This window comes from Sus scrofa, chromosome 6, assembly GCF_054392235.1.
Source record: "Sus scrofa isolate SSC_HxYL_T2T_F1_AM1 chromosome 6, Sscrofa_HxYL_maternal_Yorkshire_Landrace_v2.0, whole genome shotgun sequence".
Taxonomy (NCBI): domain Eukaryota; kingdom Metazoa; phylum Chordata; class Mammalia; order Artiodactyla; family Suidae; genus Sus; species Sus scrofa.
In genome coordinates, this window is record NC_139388.1 from 152,729,080 (window position 1) to 152,755,358 (window position 26,279).

The window sequence follows — 26,279 nt, forward strand, 5'->3', positions numbered from 1 at the left end:
CCAATGACTATCTCTATAGTTTTGCAAGTAGGCTGTTTACTGATTGGCCTTAAAACGAACAAGAGAAAGCATCTAACTCGCCAGAAAAATGAGTATTAAATTGTGACATTTGATCCTGATGGTAACGTCTGTCATGTGTTTTTACCATTTTTTTGAAATTTACCTCAAATCTATCCTGTTGTTTAATCTAGTATTTTAGGGGAAAAGGTCATAAAAGCAATGCATTTTTACATGAACTGATTTTGAAAGTAATCCCTTTTAAAGGCACTTTAAATACTTATTTTTTAGAAAAAGAATACTGCTGTGTGTATCCCAATTGAAGCTGACAATTTTGCAAATACATATGGAATTCAGGGCTCTCTGTACAGAGTTTAAAAAAACAGTTTAGAAAATTAAGGGAAAAATTTCTCTAATCCAAACTCAACTAATCTAGAATTCACAATGATTAGCTCTGTTTTAGGCTGATATTTTCCAGGGCAAAATGCCCATTAACCTAATTATAAGTATAAATAAACTTACAGCAAAATACCCACTTAAAAGGACAAAATAGGATTGAGGATTTTAAAACAATAATCCTCCATGCAAATAATATTTCTTATACATACGTCTGACTAATTTGTTAAAGTAGACTTTATAGGGTTTGTATTTGTAAGTATTTAGATTTGTCTCATATGTATAAATGTATTTATAAATGTCTTACAGTAGAGTTACTTACGCTGAAAGTAATGGCAACTCATTGCTTTAAACATTCAGGAAATTAAAGCTTAGTAATCCAGTCCTATTAATTATAGTATAGTATAGTTTGTAATAGACCAGAAATAACCTAAATGTCTACTTAGTGAAGACTGATTGAGTTAATTGTGGTGGAGCTAGTAAGTCGATATTATACAGTTACAAGAACAAATGCGGACACCTTCTATGTAGACACTTTCTATGTACTGATAGGGAAAGAGCTCCAAAATTCTATTCCTACATTAAAAATAAAAAGCAAAAGAAGAGTAAAATATTGTATGCTACTTTTGTGTGAAAGAGGAAGCTGAAAGAATAAATGTATTTCTACTTCTTTCCATAGGCATCAGGAAACTTGAAAGGGTACTCAGGAAACAGTAGAGGTTACTGGGAGAGCTTGGAGGTGAGAACTAGGAGGAAGAAGGCAGAGGTAGAAGATTTTTCACTGTAAATTTTTTATACTTTAAATTTTATACTTTTTTATACTTTAAATTTTTTGAAACAGGTGAATACATTACCAGTTCCCAAAATAATTTAAAAACATACGACCAATCTTCCTATCTGACTGCATCCAGGCAATTTCTGCAATCACAATTCCATTACTATTTTTCCTTTTGGGTCTGGATTCTGTGGGTGCCATGGAGTTCCTTTGAGGAACAGAATGTGGATGATGGGGAAAGTAACCAGATGAACCAACCCCACTTTTTCAGTCTTGCAGCCCATGGACGATTGTGTTTTTGTGGCCAAGGTGAATTTTTCCTACATGGTGTTCAGATAGGGGTTTCCATTAGAACATCTCCTAAATGAATCCAATTTATGTGAAAGTCCTTTGAATGGTATGGTAGTTATTACTTACTTTTCGACCTAAACAGAATCCCCATGCTTTTGGTGATTAGAGAAATGTAAGGGTCTGAATAATAAATTACTTTTGAGGGAAAGTGGGCATTAGGAATTAAACACAAGGAATATTACACTGCTCTAAAGAGGAGTTAAGACCCCCCCCCCATCCTCTGCTGAGGCTAATCCACAGGCAGTGTGGGGTAATTCAAACCATGTGACCTTTGGACTCATACAAATCTGAATCCACATCTTGGACCTGCTGCTTCCTATGAATAATAGTTAACATCTAGATAGGACTTACTATGTGCCAGGTACTGATCTTATTTTTTAAAAAAATTTTAGTGGACTATAGTTGACTTAAAATATATTAACTTCAGGGGTACAGCAAAGTGAATCAGTTACCCATATATCCATTCTTTCTCCCCTATAAGTTATTACAGAATATTGAGTAAATTTCCTTGTGCTATACCATAGGTCCTTTTTAGTTATCTATTTTCTAGATACTAATGTGTACATGTCAGTCCCATCCTCCTAATTTAACCCTCCCCACCACGGTTTTCCAGATGGCAACTATAAATTTGATGGAGAAATCCTTGAGGTTGTTTCCATTTTATAAATAAGGTCTTTTGTGTCATTTTTATTAGATTCCACATGTAAGCGATATCTTATGATACGTCTTTCTCATGTTCTAAGCACTGAAATATGAACGCATTTACTACAGCCATCCTGTGGAACAGGTCCTATACACTAGGTGGCTGACCATGGCCGAGTCTCTTAACTTTTCTGAACTTCTATTTCCATATCTATGAAATAATATGATATCTAGCTTCCATAATTACAGTAGGGATGAAATGCAACAATGTCAATGTCTGAAAGTAATTTCCACCTAATAAGGGCTCTATAAATCAATTTTATTATCCTTCTTAGGGAAATAATCCAGAAAGTGGCGTCAAGCAAATGATTCAGATCCACGTACAGCTTTAAATCATTCCAGAGAGTTTTCTATAATTCTATGTTTGAAAAAAATGTTTCAGTTTCTTCTTGTTCATCTTTCTCCATTCCCCTGTAGCTGTTTTTTGTTTGTTTGTTTGTTTTTTGTTTTTTTGTTTGTTTGTTTTTTTTAAAATGCTTTGACAACAACAGAGCTTGGGAGCTGGAGGGTGGGGAGGAACTTGAGCGGCCTAGAGCCTGCTCCTCAGAGGATTCTGGGAGATGGCGGATGGAGGCGGAGGGAACAAAAACCCACGCGGAAGCGTGAATGGTGGGAAAGGGAGGAAGGTGGCCAAACTCGTGGAAGACAAGAGGAGAGGGACAGGACCTTGGCGCTGGCCTGACATATGGCCTCGGGGGGCTTCCTGGCTAAGAAGACCGGCTGCATTCCCCTGCACTGAGGTAAGCAACTTGGTTTTCTGGTATTCGCCTTTGGAAGAAGAACTCCTACTCCTGCCATTTTCAAGATGGAGAAAGAGGCTTAGAAGAATGAGAATTTTTAGGAGAGCCAACACTGCTACATGTGCATGTACAAGGCCTTCTGTTTGAAACCTGAGAAACCTGCTGGCCAGCAACCCCAGTTTGACACAGCACATCTCTGGAGGCTCAGCCTGAGGGCTGTCACCTTGCAGGGGTGGGAGGTCAGCCTTTTTGGTGTGTGGTCACTCTGTGAAATGATAATTGTTCGGCTTTCTCCCTCTCCAGACCCACGAAACAGTCCGTTGTGACCCCAAGCGTGTCTTGTCCTAGTTCACTCATAGCTAGTGGGCCAGACAGCATATAGTCCTGACTCCTCCCCAGCAGATAGAAGAAAGGAGTGGTTCCCCAGAGCTAGTCATAACCAAATTTGGGGATGTGCTTGGGAAAGAAGCACAGAAAGCAACTAAAACGGCAGATTCCACAAAACCTTTCCTTGGAACACCTGCGCAGCAGCAGGCATAGAAATACCCAGAAAAAAAAAAAAAAAAAAAAAAAAAGGCAGCTCAGAGCTTGGTTTCAGGGGAACAATTTACACAGTGATTTGCATTTTTTAAATGCTCAAGTTATTTGGTACAAATGAGTCTTAACTATAGACTCATTTTCAAATTTTACATAAATCCTGAACTGGTTAAAAAATCATAAAAACCCTTAAAGAAGCAGTCAGTAGACTGTATGGTGACGGCAGGAAATTAGCTGTATTGTTGAGGAACAGATGGTTTACATTATACAAACCCTTTAGGCTCAACTTGTTTAGGTCTGGCATATTGTAAATTATATTTTAGTAATGAAAGTGAAATGACCTCTGCTTGACCTCAAGTGGGGTTTGTCTGTTTGAACCAATGTAGTGGAAAACTATGAAAGAAAATGAAGTCATAAAGTTTTGGCAGTTCAATTTTGGCTCATTTCAAGTTAAGGGGTTATAAATCTGTTTAGTTTTTGTTTGACAAGTATTTGTCATACAGGGATGTACAAAATGTAAAGAAGTGTAAAATACACATGCGGCACGATGCCAAAGTAAACCAAGTACAAAGGAAAATTGGAATGAATGGGGTCCTGGGCTCCTATCTCTTTATCACTCCATCCATTAGTTGAATGACAAGATGGGCTCCGTTTATTATATGCTGCAAGGCAATTAAGTACCTTAAACCTGAAACAGGCTTTCAGTTTCAATGTTAACATTTTTACTTTTCAAAGTAAACACACATCTGCCTCAGTGTGGTTTTTAAAAATGATATAATTGTGGGGAGGGGAGAGAAATCGAAGTTGATGGAGAAGTTGATACATGGTTGTAAAATCCGGTTGCTGCGTCTTCCCTTAGAAATTTTTGAAGAGCAACTGCAGGCGAGTTTCAGTGAACTCTTCACAGAAGGAAAATGCAGGGAGACCATTTTAGATGTGAGTCCAATAGGAGTATCGGGGTCCTGTTGCCAGCTGCTAGAGAGGCCAGGTGGATGTTGGTGGCATCTCGCACCTGAGCGAGGAATACTAAGTGGAGATGTGTTTCCCTTTTTGATCCATGAGCTTTAGGAATGAAAGCAATGAACCAAGGTAGAGTTTTTTTTTTAAATCGTAACTATGTAGATGGCAGATGGATAAGCAGGACAGACTCGGTGACTTTATCTCCTCCCACCTTTGGGAAGTTACACCTTAGGTGATAATACACTTGAAATGACTCCTCTGGGTGACACAGCTTGTGGCTAACCTGCCATTTCCTGCTGGCTTTACCACAGTGATTACCCCAGGAAATGAGGTGAGGATTTGGGGATGGCCAGCAACATTTGAGTGCAGCCTGAATCCTGCTCTGTGACTTTTCACTTCTAACCTGAACAGGGTATGATTGATTGCTCTACTTTTGAGTCTAACTTGAAGTCGACACGCAGATAAAAAGCAGAGCCACAGGAGGGTGGAGGATTTCCGGGACAGGAAGTTGGCCCAACAGCAGGTGCTGGAAAAGGACTGAAGTTCACATTCCTACAATGGACCCAAACCTCCCCCTAGGGTCCTTACAGCCCTCATGCCCTAAGACCCCTGCCCTTTTACACATTTCTCTCTCTCTCTCTCTCTTTTTTTTTTTTTTGGCCATGCCCATGGCGTGTGGAAACACCCATGCCAGGGATCAAACCCGCACCTCACCAGTGACGCAAGCTGCTGCAGTGACAACACCGGATCCTTAACTGCTAAGCCACAAGAGAACGCCACCCAAATCTCTTTTGCTATACAACTGCCCATTCTAGCTGGACACAAGTATCTGCAGGAGATGAGCAGGTCCCACACAGTGGCATTTGTCCTCCGCCATATTAAAGGAACAATGACATAGATCTTGGCCCTATGCAAATGAGGGGGGTATTTGGAATAATAGGAGGATATTACCAGGTTTCTCTTAAGGAGCACAGTCTTCTCTGAGAATTGTGTTGCCTGGGGAATTTACTCTCTGAATCTCAAGTACTGACCGGCAGAGTCTACACCAGAGCAGGAACTGAACACCCCAATCCCCCAACCCCAGAGGGCTTGTTAAATCACACATTGCTAGACTTTGCTCCCAGAGTTTCTCATTCTCCAAGTCAGATTCTGCAGTTCTGACAAGTTCCCAGGGGGTGAGGATATTTCAGGCCTGGACTGGAGAGAAGCACAGGAAAAAAATGAGTATGACAGAAAGAAAGGAAGGGAAAGAAAGAAGGAAGGAAGGAAAGAAGGAAGGAAGGAAGGAAGGAAGGAAGGAAGGAAGGAAGGAAGGAAAGAAAGGAAGGAAGGAAGGAAGGAAGGAAGGAAGGAAGAAAGCAAGCAAGCAAGCAAGCAAGCGAGAGAAAGAGGAAGGAAGAAAGAGGAAGGAAGAAAGAAAAAGGAAGGAAGGAGGAAGAAAGAAAAAGCAAGGAAGAAACAACAGACTTTCTGGATCAGACAATTTCTGAATTTCTAGTCCCTGCTCCTGGCATGGTGAATGACCACAGTGTGTCTGCAGAATGCGGTTGAGCAATTCTGACTTATGTAAGACAGAGATAACACTCTTCAGTAGATGCTTTAGAAATGCTAGCTAGAAAAAAAATGTAAGAACCATCAACCGGTAATATATGCTGCATGGCTACTGTCTTAGAGAGAGTCATGGTTTTAAAATAGAAATCCCTCTGTCACTTGGGCCTTATTATCAGTTTATTCTGTCTTCATGTGCAGGCATTTATGTGGGATATATTTTCATAGCTGGTTACATCAGTCCATTGATACTGTATATACTGTATACCAAAGAGTATATACACAGAATAGTATATGAGAAACTATGCAAGAATCATGAGGAGGGCATAGCCTCTATCTTAAATGTTTGTAATCTGAGTTTAATAGTAGCTACCATGTATTGAATACTCACCATGTGCCAGACATTGAGATCATAACAATGGCTACAGTGTGTGTGTGTGTGTGTGTGTGTGTGTGTGTGTGTGTGTATTGGGGGGATGTTTATGTGTTAGACTATAAGTACTTTATATGTATTAATTCCTTTCATCCCATCATAACCCCATGAAATTGATACTAGGACTATTCGCCCCATTTTACAGATGCAGAACCTGAGGAACAGAGTGGTTAAGTGATTCCACAGTTCAGACCCCCGAGTCTGTCTTTCTCATGACTCCACTACAGACCCTCTCGGCTCTCTCCGTGCTTCATGTATCAACCCATTTAATCCTCATCACAAATCCGTGAGATGCATGCTGTGATTTCCACCTTGCATCAGTGGATAAGCAATGAGATCCTACTACACAGCACAGGGAACTATATCAAGTCTTTTGGGATAGGTCATGATGGAAGATAACCTAAGAAAGAGAATGTATATATATGTACGACTGGCTCACTTTTCCGGGCCGCAGAAAATGGCACAACATCATAAATCAACTATACTTCAATAAAACTGGAAAAAATGAAAACAAAAGGAAATTAAGGCATTCACTGGTTCAGTAGCTTGCCTAGGAAAGCCCAGCTATTCAGTGCTGATGCCAAGATCTGGCTCCAACTATGTCTGGCTCCAAAGCTGGAGCATTTTTCTGGGAAGAAGGGGTAGTTTTCCTCTGATTCTCAGCGGGCGCCACAATTTTAAAAGCGTGAGGCCCAGTGGTATTAAAGTGGAATATCAAGGTGTAATTGCTCTTTGGTGTCTGATGACCTAGACCTTAACTCTGGTTGATTCTTTGCTGCTCCCATTAGTAGACTGGGATGAGTGAACGAAACCTTTCAATAGAAGCCTTTACCTGAGTTGCACACAAAAGCCCAGACACTATATGAAATTGCAAAATTTTTTTAGTATCTAGACTTGGCTGTTCACAGGAATCTGCTTGACTCTAAAGTCTGTTTTCCTCTCTTATGCCTTTTACTGGTTCTTAGGTAAACAGTATTAGAATTGTGAAACAATTGATTCCACTCACAAACGGAAATGATTACATTCTGAAAGCTTAAAGGCCATGGCCATTTTATTTTGGGAGGTCATGGACATTTTCAAAGACTGCAGCCGAACTAAGTGCCTTCTGGCTTGTGCAGTCAAATTCTAGAGGGGGTTCAACCAATAGCTTGCCACATTTGCTCAGAGTTCAGCCGCACTTCTCTGGAAGTGATTTAACTTCAGAAACAGTTCTTTTCTCTATAATGTAACTTTCTAATAGTTAGTTTGAATGTCTCGTGGTGACCAGGGTTGATTCTGCGGTGGAGTTATTTTATAATGTCAATGGGAGAGGTTCTGGTTCTATTCTGTCTGAAAATAGGCAGAATAGATGCCAGTAATTTTAATGTCAGCGTGAGCCACCATGGCCTCATTACTTGGGCTTGTGTGTTTCAGTCAGCCCGAAAATTAAGGCAGTAGAGTGAAATGGGGACCACTTGGGCTCTGGACCTGGGCAGACCTGGGTTCGAGTTTTGGCTCTGCCACTCACTAGCTTTATGATTTGGGGCAAACTCTTATTAATCTCCAGCCCTGGTTTTCTCACCCCCAAATCAGGCTCAAGCTAGTACCAGCTTCAAAAGGTTATTATGAAGATTGTATTGACCATATGATCCAGTAATCCCACTCCTGGGCATCTATCCAGACAAAACTTCCATTCAAAAATATACACGCACCCCTATATTCACAGCATCACTATTCACAATAGCCAAGATACGGAAAAAACCTAAATGTCGGACAGATGAATGGATTAAGAAGATGTGGTACATACACACAATGGGATACTACTCAGCCATAAAAAGAACAAAATAATGCCTTTTGCAGCAACATGGATGGAACTAGAGAGTCTCATACTAAGTAAAGTAAGTCAGAAACCATATGATAGCACTTGTATGTGGAATCTAAAATATGGCAGAGATGAACCTATCTTTAGAACAGAAGCAGACTCACAGACTTGGACTGCAGACTTATAGTTGCCGGGGGGCGGGGGGGGAGTGGGAGGGACAGGGAGTTCAGGTTTAATGGATGCAAACTGTTATATTTAAAATGAAGAGACAAGGAGGTGCTGCTGTGTAGCACAGGGAACCATGTCCAACCACTTGTGATGCAACATGATGAAAGATAATATGAGAAAGAGAGTAGGTATAGATGTAAGACTGCATCGCTTTGCTGTACATTGATAGAAATTGATAGAATTTCTGCAATCATTGCAGAAATTGATAGAACAATGTAAATCAACTATAATAAAAAAATAAATTGCCAGGTTTTATTTAAAAAAAAACATAAAGACTGTATCGAGATAATGCATGTGAAGTACTTTCGCTTATTCATAATATCCATTTATAACATATCTATTTATAATACTCATGTTCCCTAGAAGTAAAGCTTCTATAGATGTAGGTTTAAGCTGAGCTCTGTACTGGCCAGTCCCTCAGTCCTCACTATCAGACCCCCTCTGCCCAGAGGGATTTTATCCAGGGTGTGAACAGGATGTGGGCCAGAGGATCTGTGCTAACTGAATGGACACAGGCAGAGCAGAGCTATCAAACAGGCTACCTCCATAATCTTCTCTATGATTCCACTGTCCTCACCCCAGTTAATGCTGTGAGCTGCTGGATCCTATAGCTTCCTTCACAGCCCACATTATCCTGTACATGGCATTTGGTGGTTGATGAAAAAGTTTGTGATTGTGCATGTTTATAGCATCACTGCAACAAAAATACTAGTAGCTTCTAGCTGTTGACCTGTGAGGTGCCAGACCCATTATCGTGAAGGGTCAGAAACATCTCCTTTGGAACAGATTGGTGGTTTGCTAAGGGGCTGGCAAAATGAGGAAAGGGAGCTAAAAGGTACAAACTTCCAGCCAGAAAATATGTAAGTCGGCATTCCCTTTGTGGCTCAGTGGTTAACAAAGCCAACTAGCATCCATGAGGTTGTGGGTTCGATCCTGGGCCTTGCTCAGTGGGTTAAGGATCCGGCGTTGCCGTGAGCTGTGCTGTAGGTTGCAAATGCGGCTCGGATCCCACACTGCTGTGGCTGTGGTGTAGGCTAGCAGCTGCAGTTCCAATTCGACCCCTAGCCTGGGAACCTCCACGTGCCACAGGTGCGGCTCTAAAAAGACAAAAGACCAAAAAAAAAAAAAAAAAGTAAGTCATGGGGATGTAATGTTTAGCATGGTAATTACCAGTTCGTAACACTATATCACATGTTTGAAAGTTACTAAGAGTCAACCTTAAAAGTTCTCATCAGGAGAAAAAACTTCTGCAACTATGTATGATGGCAGATGTTAGGTAGGCTTACATAGGTTAATGATCTGGATTTTCGCTGTGGCATTGCTGGTTCGATCCCCAGCCTGGCCCAGGGGGTTAAGGATCCATGGTTGTCACAGCTGTGGCACAGGTCACAGCTGTGGCTTGGATTTGATCCCTGGCCTGGGAACCTCCCAATGCCGTGGGTGCAGCCAAAAAAGAAAAAAAACAATTGAATCCGTATGTTATATGCCAGAAACGAAGGTAGTGTCTGTCAATTATACCTCAATAAAAACAAATTAATTTAAAAATGTCTCTTTTATGTGCTCTTTGTTTCCTTGTTTTATAGATGAGAAACAAAGTGCTCATGGCCAGTAAACACTGGAGCCAAGATTTGTAATTGCATCTCTCTGCCTCTAAATTCCTGATCTTTGAAGAACATCCTACCGCCTCCCAGAAATAAACTAAGAGCAAATGTGGCTGGAAAGGTACGTTAGGCCTAGAGAGTATGGGCTCCTGGGTGCTTGGAGGAAGAACTTTATAACCTGAGATTTGGTCCTTCCAGATTGGGGAGTCATGATGTCAAGTGGGAGTGAAAGCAAGGCCAGAGGATGAGATCAGCGAGAGAGAGAGAGAGAGAGAGAGAGAGAGAGAGAGAGAGAGAGAGGGAGAGAGAGAGAGAAAGGGAACTCTGACAGATGTCAGGGAAGGCCCCCACTTGGGGAAATAAAAGAAGAATGGGTCAAGGAAACAGGAGGAGATAGGAGGAGAGCCAAGAGAAAAAGTATTTCAAGATGGTGGTTAAGCATCTCACATGCCCCAGAGAAATTAAAGAGGATGAAGACTTGGAAAGGTCACTGAATTAAATTACATCACTGATGGCTCCTTAGAGGCTATGTCAATAGAATGATGCGCTCAGAAGCCTTGGAGACATTGGCTTGAAAGGGTGAATGGAAAAGTTATTGAGGATGTTGTCACACTAAGTGTAGTGACATTGGCTAAGGACGCAGGGTTTCAAAGGGGCGGGCAGGCCCCAGCAGGGAGTTTTTCATGGGAGCCTGCGGCTCACAGAAGGGACAGGCCCAGAGAATATGATCAAGTGCCAGTACCCTCAGCAGCTACCTTGGCTGGAAAGGAAAAGGAGAGGAGTCTGGAAGCGAAGAAACAGAGGCGCTGGCAAGAGACGAGGGTCAGTTGAGACATAAAATAGAGCCACCACTTTTAGAAAGTTGTAGGCAGGACCTGCTTTCTCCCCCATCTTCCTTGGATCAGCCAGGAGCTGCAGGAGTTTGACCCACAGGCCTGTTCAGGCTTTGGCTGTAGCCCCGGATTCTCAAACTCTTCCTCCCCTTAACCTCTCTGCGGGCCTACACCCCACGTAATTGGGTCCCATAGGGAAGAATAGAACTGGGCTCCCCCTGAGCTTGAGGGGGACGCTCTGCCCCCCTTTCTAACGCCCCATGAGGCAAGCCCACGGCTTTCCTCACCGAGGCTGTTCTGTGTTTCAGACGTGACAGTTGGGCGGGTAGACGGGAAAGCAAAGAGTCAGAGAGGGTTTCCAGGCTTCTTGGAAAAGGTTCATTTTCCACAGTACTTAAAAAAAAAAAAAAAAAAACCCTACTCAGATTGTAACATTTGTAATGCAAGATAGAAAAATCCTCCTTAGTTCCTGCATCACCAGAGCACTGTCAGAAGATTTTAAAGATGGAAAGGACAGTGCATTATCTAATCCAACTGAACGGTTTGAGACTTTTGGCTGAACGGAAGACAAGGAAAACAAACCGTCCTTCGCATGGACACAATCAACTTCTTTCTCTGGACAGCTGAGAAAATTGAGACCCAGGGAGGCGATTGGGCTTCTCGGGGTCACAGGGCCAGTTAGAGGTGGAGCCCGGGGCTGGGGGGTGCCGTCATCTCTATTTCCTGGCTCTGCAAGGCTGAGAGTTCACGTGCCTCCCTGGTCCGCGGGCTTCCTTTCCCGACAGATCAGAAGGAGACTCGTGTCCCGTCAAAAGTTTTAGCTTCCAATGGCACCGACCACCTCTCTGGGGACTCAAGCCAGGTCCCGTCAGCCAGTCTGTCTGTCTGTCTCTTGTCCTCTCTGAAGGGTATGGATTTCTCGTCTCCAGAGGAGCCTCTTCTTAATCCAAACACTCAGGAGGCGGGAAGGGGTGTGTCAACTCAGCTCAGCAAGTGGAGAGAGATGGAAAGAGATAGTTTGAAACCCTGAAAAGCACATCCATTTGGATGAATACGAATGAGGCCACGGCAGACCAGCTCCGACCTCTTGCATCCCAGCCTCCAAATATCCTTTTGATGTTTACTCTGGGAGGGCGTTGTTTTCAGGATTCCCTCCGCCTCTTACTTTCTTATGTGTGTCCCTTCCTTTTAGATTTTATAGGTACATGTAATATTTATGTGTCGGTGACCTCTCAAAGCAGTTTTAGAGATTGACTGTTTACATTTAGGAATTTTCTTTAAGGTCTACAAAATCCTTTGTGCTTTTTCCAGGAAAGGCACTCCGTCAGAACCAAAACAAACAGCTGAATAACTCACATTTGATTGGGGCCAAATCTCTTAGGAGAGTAAGAAGGAAAAAAAAAAAAAAGTTAGCTTTTGTTTTTGTTGTTTCCTTTCCCCGCCTCGATCTGGTCGCATCATCTCGAGCCCTTGCTGCTTCCAAGCTGATTAAGGACTGCTTTAAAGCTAAGGTCGAATCCTTGTATGGGAGAAACCTTGACCCTGGGAGATTTTGCGAGGCACATTTCGGGAAGGATCTAGCAATGAGGAAAAACAGTGTCTTCCGAAAAATGTATCCAAGTGTATTTTACATGTGTCTCCATGACCATGGAGGATAAGAGGACTGTTAGGGCTCTGACCAAATTCCTCGGGTCCTTGGCAGGACCTCGGCTGTGTAATTCAGGCTTAGCACTGTTATCCGGGCCTCTTCAGAAGGTCTGTCACAAGCCGATGATGTCGGTGGTTCGTGCTCAGCCCAAACAGAGTCATATTTAGCTGTTTGCCTGGCTCCCCAGGTCCCCTTCCCAGCATGACTTGCTCTGTGAAAAAAAGTTATGGGGCCTGGCAAACACAAGGGCCTTCCCTAGAGCTGAAAAGGCCTCTTCCCATGTTACCTCTTGTCCTAGCTCTTTGACCTTAGGCAAGTTACTGGACTGGCTGGAGTCTCAGTTACCCTGGTTGTCACTGAGACTGGCTGAGTGATAATAAGACCTACCTTCTGTCATAGGTGGGAGGGTTAAGTGAGATAATGACTGTACAACTCCTGGAAGAGTTCCTGATCATTTCTTTTTTTTTTTTCGCTATTTCTTGGGCCACTCCCGCGGCATATGGAGGTTCCCAGGCTAGGGGTCCAATCGGAGCTGTAGCCACCGGCCTACACCACAGCCACAGCAACTCGGGATCCGAGCCGCGTCTGCAGCCTACACCACAGCTCACGGCAATGCCAGATCGTTAACCCACTGAGCAAGGGCAGGGACCGAACCCGCAACCTCATGGTTCCTAGTCGGATTCGTTAACCACTGCGCCACGACGGGAACTCCCTGATCATTTCTATCACTCAACATCCATTAGCTTTCTCTGGCTGTGCCACAAAGCTCTCTGAGATCATCATTTGAAAGATGGCATAAATCCGAAATTCGAAACATTGTGCCTGCTGGACCTTCTGTGTTGCAAAAGAAACCTCCACTCAACATGGAAGGGAGTTGCAGAAGGAGGCTGACCTACAAAACTGAATACTTTCCAAATGAAAATGACTCTTCCTATAATTTCTGCCACAGCAACAAGGAGCCGCCCCCCCCTTCCCCAGCATGGTAGCTGCTGTAATGACGACTGTAACCAGTGATGGGGCCTCTCTCTCACCAAGAGTTCGGGCGTTTGTAAGGCTTCTCAACATTTCATAACAGAAATGACAGGGAAAGATTCCCATAGAACAAAGACTCTTGCACGAGAAGTTTGAAGTCAGAGGATCTGTAAACGGTCAACTAGGTATGACCCATGAATGTGCAATAATATTAACCCTTCTATTTTCCTCTATTACATTTGTAAGGATTAAGTGGGATATTACATAGCAGGCTGTACTGTCTGAAAGTTGGCTAGCTAGCAGCTTGGATGTCAAGAGTTAAATCTCTTCCATCTATTCTCCGAGGCCACTGAGTGAACCCTATGGTCTCCAGGGTCTGTGGGTTTTTTTCTGGTAAATATTCACACTTTAGAGAACAGTGGTTTTGCCTGTGACAGAGTACTTAAAAAATGAATTTTTAGCATTCAAGAAACCCTCAAACCTTACCAACCAATGTCACTTTGCAATAGAAAAATATTTTAAGATTTAATAAAAAAAAATCCAATAGCAATGTAAAATAAATCAAATGAGGGAGGGCTACATGTCAGGCCCAATTAGGCTAGTCTGATTTTTGGGAAAAAGGATTAATTTGAGTGTGAAGGCATGTTTGTCTTAAAATTGTATAAAAAGTGATGCATCTCCTCTTTATGAGAGTCCAAAGAATAATATGGTCACTAACCCACAGAGAGGATAAATGTTTGTTGAATGGATGTTCCTATGGAGCTGGAACATGAAGAAAAAGGCAGGCTTTTGTGGATGCAAGAAGCCCAAGTTATTTAAATGAAATCCCTTTGCTGAGAGGCCTGGGATGGAGGTGCTGGCTTTCCGGAGAGAAAGCCTCTGTTGTATTTCAGCTCCAAGATGTGATGTGTGCTCCATTGAAGGGAAGGGCCAGTGACCCTGGGTTCCTTGCCAGGACCTTGAGCCACCCAAATGTTGAAAGATATGGAGGAAAAACTGAAGAGAAGTCGATTGATTTAGCCCGGAGAGAAGGCTGAGGTGGGCTACCATAAAACAGCATTCAAGGACTGTAAGAAGGACAACCCTTCTTTTAAAATATACTTAAACTAAAGAAGAGGGGATTTAGGTGAGGCATGAAAATGGTTTTTAAAATTGTAGCAAAAAGCACATAACATAAAATCAACCACTTTAAAGTGTACAGTAGAGTAGCATTAATACCTGCACGTGCTATGCAAGCAAAATGCCTTTTGGACAGTGATGTTAGTAAACAACGTTCAATCTCTCTCTGTTCCTGTGTTCAGCTCTTCCAGTTTGGCGGGAAGAGTGTGGATTTTCCGTCTTTAAAATTTGGAAATATTCCAAAATGAGGTTACGCTGATGGCTGTACAACCATAAATAAAATTTAAAAAAAAAATGATTTCTACACAAAAGCTGAACGTCAGAGCTTGTACCCCAATGTATCATAAATCACACACAAAAAAAGTGAAAAAAATTGGAAAAATAGGAGTTCCCGTCATGGCGCAGTGGTTGATGAATCTGACTAGGAACCATTAGGTTGCAGGTTCAATCCCTGGTCTTGCCCAGTGGGTTAAGGAACTGGCGTTGCCGTGAGCTGTGGTATAGGTTGCAGATGTGGCTCGGATCCCGTGTTGCTGTGGTTCTGGTGTAGGCCGGTGGCTGCAGCTCTGATTTAACCCCTAGCCTGGGAACCTCCGTATGCTGCGGGAGCAGCCCTAGAAAAGGCAAAAAGACAAAAAAAAAAAAAAATGGAAAAATAGCTCACATTCTGAGTCCCATGGGGCTGGTAGAGAAGATCTCATAAGCGAGTCCTTCCAGCCCAAATTGTACGTTACGGTGATAGGTAATACGGCGGGCCCAACCCTGACGTGGTCATCGGGATGGAAGTAGGTTCAAGCTGCCTTGGACAAAGTTAGAGATCCATACATAGTCAGGCTAAAAAGTAACTCTAGCACTTATAAAACGTCTGATTCTATCTCCTTTGATGTCTAAACTCGGGAGGATTATAGATGTTGCTTTAACTTGAAGACCATAGAATAAATGTAGCTCGGGGCTGCTAGTTTTACCTTGGGTTTATAGGCATTCAACATGGACATCTCTACATTTTGGCCTCTGACGTGTTTCGGTTGCCTCTGGACAGGCGGTGAGGACGACTTCTGGTTATTGCGACAGACACAGATGAAGAAGAAGAGTAAGGCAATGGCCAGGGGGATGGCAACACTGGGCACCAGTATGTACAGGATTTCCATTTTATTCTTCTCTTTGGAATCCTTTGAATCTGGGTGCAGAAATGGAAAAGAGCAAATGTTATCCTAGTTTAAATACCAGGGATAATACTACATTGCAGAGATTAAAAATGACCTCCTATTCTTCTATACACACACATCGACTACGAGAAAAAAAGAACCATCGCTTATTACAGTTTCTTTCCATCAAACCTTCAATGTAATGTATTAAAGTGGAAAAGGTGAAAGTGCAAACATTTTAAGATGGCAAAGGGACATTATGAAGATTTCACATGTGTGCGGGTCCCCTCTGATGTTACCTTTCTTGAGCAGCAGACCTGCATTTCTCTAACACCTGAAAAGTTAAACGCCACGTGGATGGACTGTATACATCCAAGAGCCTTAACATGGACCACAGGGATCTTCTTCCATTGGCCGCCAGCCCAAATCGACCACCACCACATGGTTTCCAGAAATCATGCCCATGTCTTGACTGGTTGGACATTTAGGGCTGGTCCTGCATCTTCCAGAATCGACATCACCCAAGAATCCTGGTTCCAGGGTCCACCAAGGCCCTGGCCTAAGAATATGAGGAGCCAAAGTCAGGGCAAGCTCAGTCTCTAATGAGCTGTGTGACCTTGAACAAATCATTCACCTCTCTGAGTTTTGCTTTTTCTCATCTGTGAAAGGGAAATATCCGTTTTGGATGGTGTCTACAATTCCCTGTAGCTCAGCATCACTGCAGAACTTGATACCTTTTGAAACTCAAGAATTCTTCTTAAGTGGTTTCATATGAACACAATAATTATGAGTGCTAACACTTTGAAGTATATTTTTGAAATCTTATGCATGTCCACTATTACCATAGCTTGGAAAAGAATTATAACATGTACAGAAGGACGCAAGGACACATATTTTTCTTTTTTTGGTTTGAGTTTGACCATCAAACTAAATATCCTGGGCAGATATAATAATTAATGAATTATGTGACTAGTAAAACAAATGCAAGCATTAGGGAACAGTAATTACAGAGGTTACACACCCTGATCACTGAAAACCTCATCCACTCTCTTGCTTTAAGAAAAGCCAACGTGTGAAAATTCAGATTGACACAAAATCCACAGATGATTATTTATTTAAAAGAGTGAACCATGCATCCATTCCCTTATCATTCCATTCATTCCCTAAGTCAATAAACCAAAGCTACTATGGCCATGCACTCTACTAGGTACTGGGAATCTAAAATGAAATATGACATATCCTGCCCTTAAAGAGCTCACGGTCCCGTAAGGAAAACAGAGAAAAGACCTTTCCAGTATGTTATAGGAAATGCTACAAAGAAAGAACAGAGTGGTGAAGAGACACCAAAAGTCCCTTTAAGCAGTAAGCTTCCTCCGTACATGTAAATGAGAATGTAGTCTATAGAATTATTACTTACATATACCTTCTTTGGGAACCTGCTGTTCAGTGAGAAATGGCAGCAATTAACCACACTGCCTTCTCCCCATAAAAGCAGACTCAACGCAAGAAGTTAGGAAGGGGCACCAAAACCTGGGTGTTGGGGAGTTCCCACTGTGGCACAGCGGGTTAAGGATTTGGCTTATCTCTGTGGCGCTGTGGGTTCAATCCCTGGAGCTGTGGGTTAAGGATCCGGCATCGGAGCAGCTGTGGCGTAAGTCGAAGATGCAGCTTAGATTCGATTCCTAGCCCGGGAACTTCCATATGTTGTGGGGGTGGCCAAAAACAGAAAAAAAAAAACCTTCAACAACAACAACAAAAATCCTGGGTGTTGGGACTGTGTTCTGTGGGTTAACCCTCAGAGGGACTTAAAATCTGCTTACTGAGTTTAACAAAAATAACACTTTTCATATTTACTGAGTGTTTTCTACCAGCAGAAAGTCTTGTTAGCTGTTATTAATATGGGCCAACTATTGTCCTAAGCACTTTTCAGAACTCATTCATCTTTTGCTCACAACCAACCCCACGAGGTAGGCACCACCCTCACCCACATTTTATAGGAGAAGAAACTGAGGGGCAGAGTGGCTAAGTTACTTGCCCAAGGACACGCAATGAGTAATTCAAGAGCTCGGATTCCTCTCCTGCTGGTCTTGCTTCACACCTCCTGCTCCAGCAACTACCATAAACTGCCAGTCATTTGAGAGTGGCTGTTGTCTTGCACCTATTTTCTCATGGCAGGATTTCTCTTACTTCATGCAGGGAAGAAGCAGGAAGGAGGTCTGAAAGGGGGGATAACACTGAAACTTTGCCAGGTATGTTGCTTTTAAACTCCCCGCTTTGTACACTGTGGCAGGTAAACACCTCGGCCAGGCATCTCTGAGGTCTAATCATTCTAGCCATTAGGAATGGGGTCTCGGGTGTTTGAGTAACAAGAGTGTCTGCATGTCTGTGGGTGGGTGGACAGAGAGACAGATCAGCTATACAGCATCTGTCTATCCACTGGAGCAGGATACAGGAAGTTATCTTGGAAACTTCTGAAGACCGCTTTTGTCATTATCTAGGTAACCTTGAGTAGGCACTTGGCCCCTCTGAGCAAACTCATCTGTAAAATGGGACTATTTCATAGAACTGTTGTAAGCAGTACACGAAGTAACATGGCAACGATTCTAGGACTCACTCAATTTACTCACACTCCCCTCCTCCTTAGAGTAGGAAAAGATTCAGGGCATAAAAGCTTTGGGATAGAAATTCTAAATAACCTTCAGCAAGAAACCACCTCTCTGACTTCCACCAGCTCAGTTATTCAAGGGGAATAATAATCATACCTGATCTACCAGTCTTGCTTGGTTCACACGAGAAAGGATGTTCAGGAAAGAATCCTGGGTAATTGAAAACTGTCGCATAGGTGTTGGATGCTCTGATTATTATCAGCATTATAATAGCCTTTCCAATGTCTCCGTATCCTGGGGGTGGGGGGTGGGGTGGGGGGAATCCCTTTTGTTATTCTTGGATTTTTCAGTGAAATCATTATGAGGGTAAGACTGCCAAAGGAATGAGGCTCATTTACGTCGAATGTAATGCCAGTCATTTTTCTGGCCCACATTTTTAGCAACAAGAGAAAGTAGAACTCTCACCTGTCCAGCAAACAAAGGAGTCTATTCTGTACTCGTTCCCTATCGGATTATTCACGGACCGCCTTTGATTGTAAATGGGAGGCCAGGAACAAGTCCCCCCCCTGCAGGTCTGCTGGAGAACAGACTTCAAGAAGCCAAATCCTTTAAACACAGTCAAACTTGGCTCCTTTGGATGCCACGAAGGATCTGCAAACGAGCACAGTGTCCTCTTGCCAAGTGAAATGATCAAGCAGAACACAACGTGGTCATGTTGGAAGTGACAGAAAACAAATGAGGCCTCTTGTAAGTCTTAACTGACTACGCGCTCTCTTTCCCACACAGCGCTCTGCCTTTGGCCAGAAGGGGAGTCGGGGTCTGGCTTCAACAATTTCATATAAAAACATTCCACAGAACAACGAACCTGACTCATGGAAAATGAGAAAACCAACACGGCCCAACCTCTTCGCAACGTCCTAGCAGTTTTAGTCCACATTTTAACCCAGTGCTTCGTATTACCTGGATTTTACACGCAGAGAAACCAAGGCTGAGGAAGGATAAATTTGCCAGGAGGTGATGGAGTCTGGGTTGGAATGTAAGTCTGTCTGTCTTCAATGCCTGTGCTTTTTAAATTCTATGACTAATAAACACGAAAACGCTATGGAGAATTATTTGTCATCCTTCTCCTTAAGCTTCTCCAATTCCTTCTCAATAATGACCGATATCTAGTGCGAATCATACTGTTAAAAAGAATCACATAAGAACAATGGGCATCATGCTGACTATTCACTTTAAAGGGTAATGGACACCTCCAAATGCACTGCAAAGAAAACTGGCTGAAAATGAGAACGTGGAAGATTTTTTAATACTTTGGAATAACCGTTTAAAAGTTAAATGCGCATATTAGTTACATCAAGTTAAATACTTGGGATTTTTTGAAGCCAACAATTTAGTCCGGACCACATGATTAATTTCCTTTTAAAAATCAACAATTTGGTATCACAGTTCACATCTGACATTCCTATTTTATTTTTACAAGATATTCAATACTTGATTAGTAATTAAATATAATGGAGAAAATACTTCTTGCTTTTCCTGGGGCTTAAAGCAAGGTAAACACGATTTCTCATTCAAGAGGTACTTGTATGAAGTGAAACATCATCTGGGACATTGCTTTGAGTTCAAACAAGAAAATGCTCCATGCTTAAATCTGGCAAAGGTGGCACAAAATCCTACAGGACCTTAGAATTCAAAGGACATTAAACAAGTTGAATTACGATCTGGTCTGAAAAAATTTTAAGAGCCATAGAAAACAAACAGAAATTGCCACCATTTAGTATTTGAACACTACAAAATCAGAGGGTCTGTGGCAGATAGGGGCCTGCCCTGGTGATATTCAAGCTTATACCTGGGAGCCAAGAAAGTGAAGGTGGTAATTAGGCCTTCAGTTGGCACACTGGGCCCAGCCATTCGCTCTCTTGACTTAATGATGGAAATACTAAGTACATGATCTATTGCCTTATATATTCTCAAATGAATTCTTTAAAAGACTCTGAATAGCCCATATACAGTGATTAACATTTTTCTCTTTGGAAAATGTTTTAACCACATCAAGTTAGGGGCAGTAATTCATTTGTGAGCCCTTGAGAGAAAAACCTTAGTAAGTGGAATCCACATGAGTTCACTAAAAGTTTCTGTAAGTCTCAGGACCTCAGCTTTCTCCTCTATAAAAGGAAAGAGTTGGGCTCATTTTTCCTTTGGAATTGAAGAAATTTTTAATTATGGTTAAAAAAAATAACGAAATTTACCCTCCTAACCATTTTTAAGTGTACATTTCAGTAATCTTAAGTATATTTACACTGTTGTACAGAAGGGCTCCAGAACCTTTTCATTTTGCAAAACTGAAACTCTATCCATATTGAATAATGACTCCCCATTTTCCCCTCCCCCTGCCCTAGGCCCTGGCAACCACCATTCTACTTTTTGTTTCTAGGAATTGGACTATTTTAGATACCTCATATAAGTGGAATCAGATGGTATGTCTTTTTGTTGGCCTATTTCATTTAGCACAGTGGCCTCAAGAGTCATCCATGTTGTTGCCTATGACAAGGCTTCCTTCTTTATTAGGGCTGAATAATGTTCCATTGTATGTATTCACCACATTTTTCTCTATCCATTCATCTACCAATGGGCATTTGGCTTGCCTCCTGCTCTTAGCTCTTGTGAACAATTTTCCAGTGAACATGGTTGGGTAAACATCTCTTCAAGATCTTGCTTTCAATTCCTTGGATTGAAAATCCCAGAAGTGGGATTGCTGATCATACAGTAATTCTGTTTTTAACCTTTTTTTTTTTTTTTTTTTTTTTGTCTTTTTTTGCCTTTTCTAGGGCCGCTTCCCATGGCATATGGAGGTTCCCAGGCTGGGGGTCTAATCGGAGCTGTAGCCGCCAGTCTACGCCAGAGCCACAGCAACGCAGGATCCAAGCAGCATCTGCGACCTATACCACAGCTCACGGCAATGCTGGATCTTTAACCCACTGAGTGAGGCCAAGGATTGAACCCGCAACCTCATGGTTCCTAGTCAGATTTGTTAACCACTGAGCCACGACGGGAACTCTGAACTTTTTGTGGGACATCTATATTGTTTTCTGTAGTGGCTATACCATTGTGCTTTCTGACCTACACTGCAAAATGGTTCTGATTTCTCCACACCTTTGCTAACATTTGCTCTTTTCGTTCTTATTACAGTTTTGATTTGCATTTCTTTAATGACTCGTGATGTTGAAAATATGTTCTCATTCGCTTGCTGGCTATTTGTATATCATCTTTGGAGGAATGTCTATATACCTCCTTGGCCCACTTTTTAATTGGGTTAATCTTTAAGTGCCAGAATCCAGGAGGTTTGATAAAATTAAATCTCTTTCATTTTTGATAGGATTATTTTTGAATGGTAAACCAAGCACATATATATTTTAGAAAAACATTTACTCAAGTGCTTCATGATGTCCATATGAACAAAAGATGGAGGGCGAGATAATAATATGTGAGATAATATACTAATACTATCAACAGATGGATTTGCACTTCAGCACATAGCTCTATCCTAATAGGATTAATCAGCAAAATAACATCATCCCTTAAGCCTCTAGGCCTAAAACTGAAGTGCTTCCCACTCCCGCTAGCCCCAGCTTCTGCACCTTATTGGTTTACCCTAGTTCTCCCAACACCTTTCAAGACAATCGCTTCATAAAAATTCTCCTTTGTCTCTTTGCTTGTGCCTTTTATTTCCTGCCAGAACCATGACTGATGCAAAGCCAATAACAATAGTCGCTGTGGTGCTAGAGCAGAATCTTGCCACCCAAAGGTCAAGATGACAAGGAGTACTTCCTTTTGGCATGGTGGTGGCCCAAAGAGTGAAGCGCTTCCAAAAGCTTATTGCTAGAGTAGCTGAGACACTGAGTAAATGACTCCATATATATTGGGGACAGGAAAAAAAATAAAAAACAAAAAAACCTTTGAGAGAAAATTATGCTTAAAAATGTTTATGGAACATGACTTAGTTATACGTTTTTGGTAACTATTGTTCTTTACTTGGTCGAAAATAGATAAAGACGGGAGACCAAAGCACATCTTGAAAATCTCTGTAGCACAAAAATAACTTCCGGAAAACTTCAAACTATACAAAGCAGTGCTCTATGCCGTCCTCCCTTCTCCCTCCCCACCATCCAATTCCCTGTAATGTTCAATTTGGGTTTGAAGAAATGGCTGAAAGACAAATTGCCTTACAACGGGTCTTCTATGAAATATGGGAGAAGGCTGCTGACAGAGTGAGTTAAAAACTGCAGTGTTCGCAATCTGGAAAACATCTGCCTTGCCCCAAACTGTAAACCACCACGTTGGAGAAAATGGTTTGTGACAAAGCAGAACCCAGGGCGGGTGTTTATAGGGTATGCGACAAGTCAGGGCTATTCAGGCACAGAACTGGGCAACATGCCCTTTGGCAAACCGTTGCAAGCCAAGGACTTAAAAGGAAATACCAAAGCCACAGGCCAGGTACGAAAACTCCAACTGGAGCCAAATGGTTCACTGCGTTTCTTATCAATGGGTACTCTTTAGTGAGGCCAGTCTAGCAGTGTAAACAATAGCACGGTTTGGAAGTTTGGTCGTTTGGTCGATGGAGAAACCTTTATTTAGAGGTGAATCAGACATGCTGGCTAGTGGAAGAACTGTGGCTCAGGGCTTGATCTAGAGTGAGATAGATGATACGGCCAAGGTGTGCATATGAAGACACCAATGTCCTCAAGGTTCTGATTCCCCATACAATTCAACAAAGAAAGAACTAGGGGGTCTCAATTAGTTGGGGAGGCTGAAAGAGTATCAGTCATGTGGTAGAACACAGCCAAAGGGAAATGGCCAGATCACCGCAAAGGAGATCCCAGGCAAGCAGACATTTTCCGCAGGTCCACCCTCAGAGCTGCGTAGAAAAGCAATGATAAGGGCCGCAGTGAAGCTGTGAAGCTGGGAGGTGTGCCTAGGTGCCAGTTGGAAAGAACATAGGCAAATGTTTCTTTTTCGACTTAGTTTCCTCCCCGCCCATAGTATTTGGCTTGGAAGGTGGCCACAGTGACTAGAGGTGAAAGCGCAGTGAATGAAGGTTTGCAGGCAGGATCTTGGGGAAGATGGCCAACTCTGAGGACTGGGGACCTGGGGCTGCCAGGAAGGCAGGAGACCTAGGTCTTAACGGGAACTGGGCAAACACCATGAGGCCTGGGCGCAGCTGTGGGGGAAGCCAGTCTCGATCGGGCTGAGGCTGAGAATACCCTAGGGTCTCAGAGTAGATGTCTTGTGGCTGGGGGCTCCCTTGCTGTATCCATGGAGCTTCAAATAAGAAAATCAAAGACCCTGGAGTTCCCGTCATGGCTCAGTGGAAACAAATCTGCCTAGGAACCATGAGGTTTTGGGTTCGATTCCTGGCCTCGCTCAGTGGGTTAAGGATCGGGCGTTACCACAAGCTGTGGTATAGGTCGCAGATGTGGCTTGGATCTGGTGTTGCTGTGGCTGTGGTGTAGGCCAGCAGCTGTAGCTCCAATTTGACTCCTAGACTGGGAACCTCCATATGCCGTGGGTGTGGCTCTAAAAAGACAAGAAAAAAAAAAGAGAAAGAAAATCAAAGACCTACAGAGCTCAGAATGATCACGGGAAGAGGAAAATGCTAAAGAAATATGTATTCCTCTGGATAAGCTAGAATTGGTTGCATGCGGACAGAGTGGACCTTGAGTCCCATGGACACCATCTTAGCTTTCGTGAAAACAGCATGGATTCAACTTCTTCTCCATCAGTCAAAGGGAGGAGATACCTTTATCCTGTGGTTATTATAAGGTTTAACTCCACACATTTTATTGCATATCAATTAAATTGTAGGCCAGATGCTATTGTAAAGAACTTAGCACAGGATTCCCCAAAGAACAGATACTGTAGCACCAACAGCAACCATATGGTGATACACATGCACGCTGGGAACTCTAAGACAGTGTTTAATGTGCTTTGTAGTTTTTTTTCCATTGGATTCTTCCACTAGACAGGAAGCCACCCGAGGGCATGGTCTGATCCAGCTTGTTCACAAAGTCTAGAGCACAGTCGAAGCTCCACACAGATCGATTTCAGGAAGTGACTGAATAACTAATAACCATTCTAATTGTTAGACGCCTGGGGTAGGAGAGAAGACAGAAGATGAGTAGGTCCAGTCTGGCTCCAACTAGTTTTGTTCTTTTACTTTCTCCAAGCACTGCCTGGGCACATGTACTTAGTCTTTGCTGAGCCAGTTCCCAGAATTCATAGCAGACATATTTGGTTGTGCTTAATTTTATGTTCTGTCTTAGAGTGAAAGTTCACAGATAAAACGATCTGGGGCAGACTGTTCTCAAGTGCCTTTATACCAGAAAGTACAACAAATGCTCACATTCTGCATTTAATTAGGCCTATACTTCTTTAGCCTTACTTAGTTGAAACAAAAACAAAAGATATCAGGAGGAAAATGAGAAACCCTGTGGAGATTTTGAAATCTCCTTAACTTTGACTTAACAAAAGAATGCAGAAACATTCCCATGAGACTCCAGCCCATTTGAGAGGAAGAAGGAAAAGAACTCATTTCAAATATGCCCCACAGCTTACCACTCATTGTAAGATGCAAAGTTACTCCCTATCCATCTTCTTTCTTTCTATCTATCTTTCCATCTATCTATCTATCTGTCTGTCTGTCTGCCTGTCTATCTGTCTATCCATTTACCAACCTACCTATATATACAAACACATGCACACTCACACACATACATAAATCATAGAGTTTATAAGACTGGCCATAGGTTTGAGTCCTGGAGTTCTATTCACTTCTATTAAGTTAGTCCTTGAGTCCTGGAGTTCTTATTAACTACAAGTTATTTAACCTCTCTACGTCTCATCTTTCTCTTTTTGGGAAAAAAACCCAACAAACCCAACTCGTACAGTTATATAACTATTATACATGAGCGAATGCATAAAAATCTCTGAGCATAGTGGCTCACCAGTAAGCACTCAATAAATGGTAACGACTGTTTAATATTGTTCTTCTTTACTCTAAATGGTACAATTCTTATTCAGTGCCCGGGTTTCCCAAACCTGGCACTATTGATACCCTGGGCTGGATAATTCTCGCTGTGGGCTGCTCTGTACTTTCTGGGGTGTTGAGCAGCATCTCTGGCTTCTACACAACGGATGCTAGTAGCCTCTGCCAATCCCACCTGGTTGTGATGAGCAGAATACCTCCAGACACTGCCAAATGTTCCTGGAAGGCAAAACCTCCCCTGTGTGAGAACCACTGGTATAGAGCAAAGAGCAGCGAGTGGCGCCAGAGACAGAAGACCTGGTTTCTATTAACTAATTTGTGTTCCTGGGCAAGTCCTACCTCTTCCCTGGGCCCTGGTTGTCTCATTTGGTAAAACGGGGCAGGAAATTCCTACTTTATCTTTCGTGATTTGTGTAAGGATGAAATGAGAAAAAAATCACATGCTCTCAAGAAATATGAAAGTAGGACGATTCTTGTATGATTATTTAGTTGGAGGTGGGCTATGGAGGGGCAATTACAAGAAGCCTTGCCTTGGAATGACAGCGCATGCCAACCTGCTCTCTTCTATAACTCACACCCTGGGGAGCCGCTGGCCTCTCAGCAGCTTCTTACTGATCACATGTCAAGGATTCCCTGTTCCTTTAATGGATGTATTTGTGGCTTGGCCGGAAGAATTCAAAAGGAACTGTGTTCTTTCAAAATAAAATGAAAATGTTTCTTAAAAAAAAAAAAAATTCTTATTGTAAGTGGTGAAAACTGGCTTGTCATCTCTAGATTTCACTTTCATCTAAATTTCTCTCTCATGTGACTAGAATTAGCCAATCCTCAGAATGCTGTAGATGGAT

At 42.4% G+C, this 26,279-nt stretch overlaps 1 protein-coding gene and 1 long non-coding RNA gene across 9 annotated transcripts in view; one reads left to right on the forward strand and one right to left on the reverse strand.

Moving 5' to 3' along the window:
• ROR1 (receptor tyrosine kinase like orphan receptor 1) overlaps positions 1-26,279 on the reverse strand; it is a 446,898-nt gene that overhangs the window by 5,534 nt on the left and 415,085 nt on the right. For all 8 annotated transcript variants that reach the window (XM_084964835.1, XM_084964833.1, XM_021097760.2 and 5 more), the window contains one exon: positions 15,607-15,818. In XM_084964835.1, the coding sequence (XP_084820961.1) occupies positions 15,607-15,818 (212 nt within the window). The remainder of the gene's footprint in view (positions 1-15,606; positions 15,819-26,279) is intronic.
• LOC146402895 (uncharacterized) lies at positions 15,681-19,498 on the forward strand. Its single transcript, XR_014808107.1, has 2 exons — positions 15,681-18,035; positions 18,833-19,498. It is a non-coding gene; the product is annotated as an uncharacterized LOC146402895 (long non-coding RNA).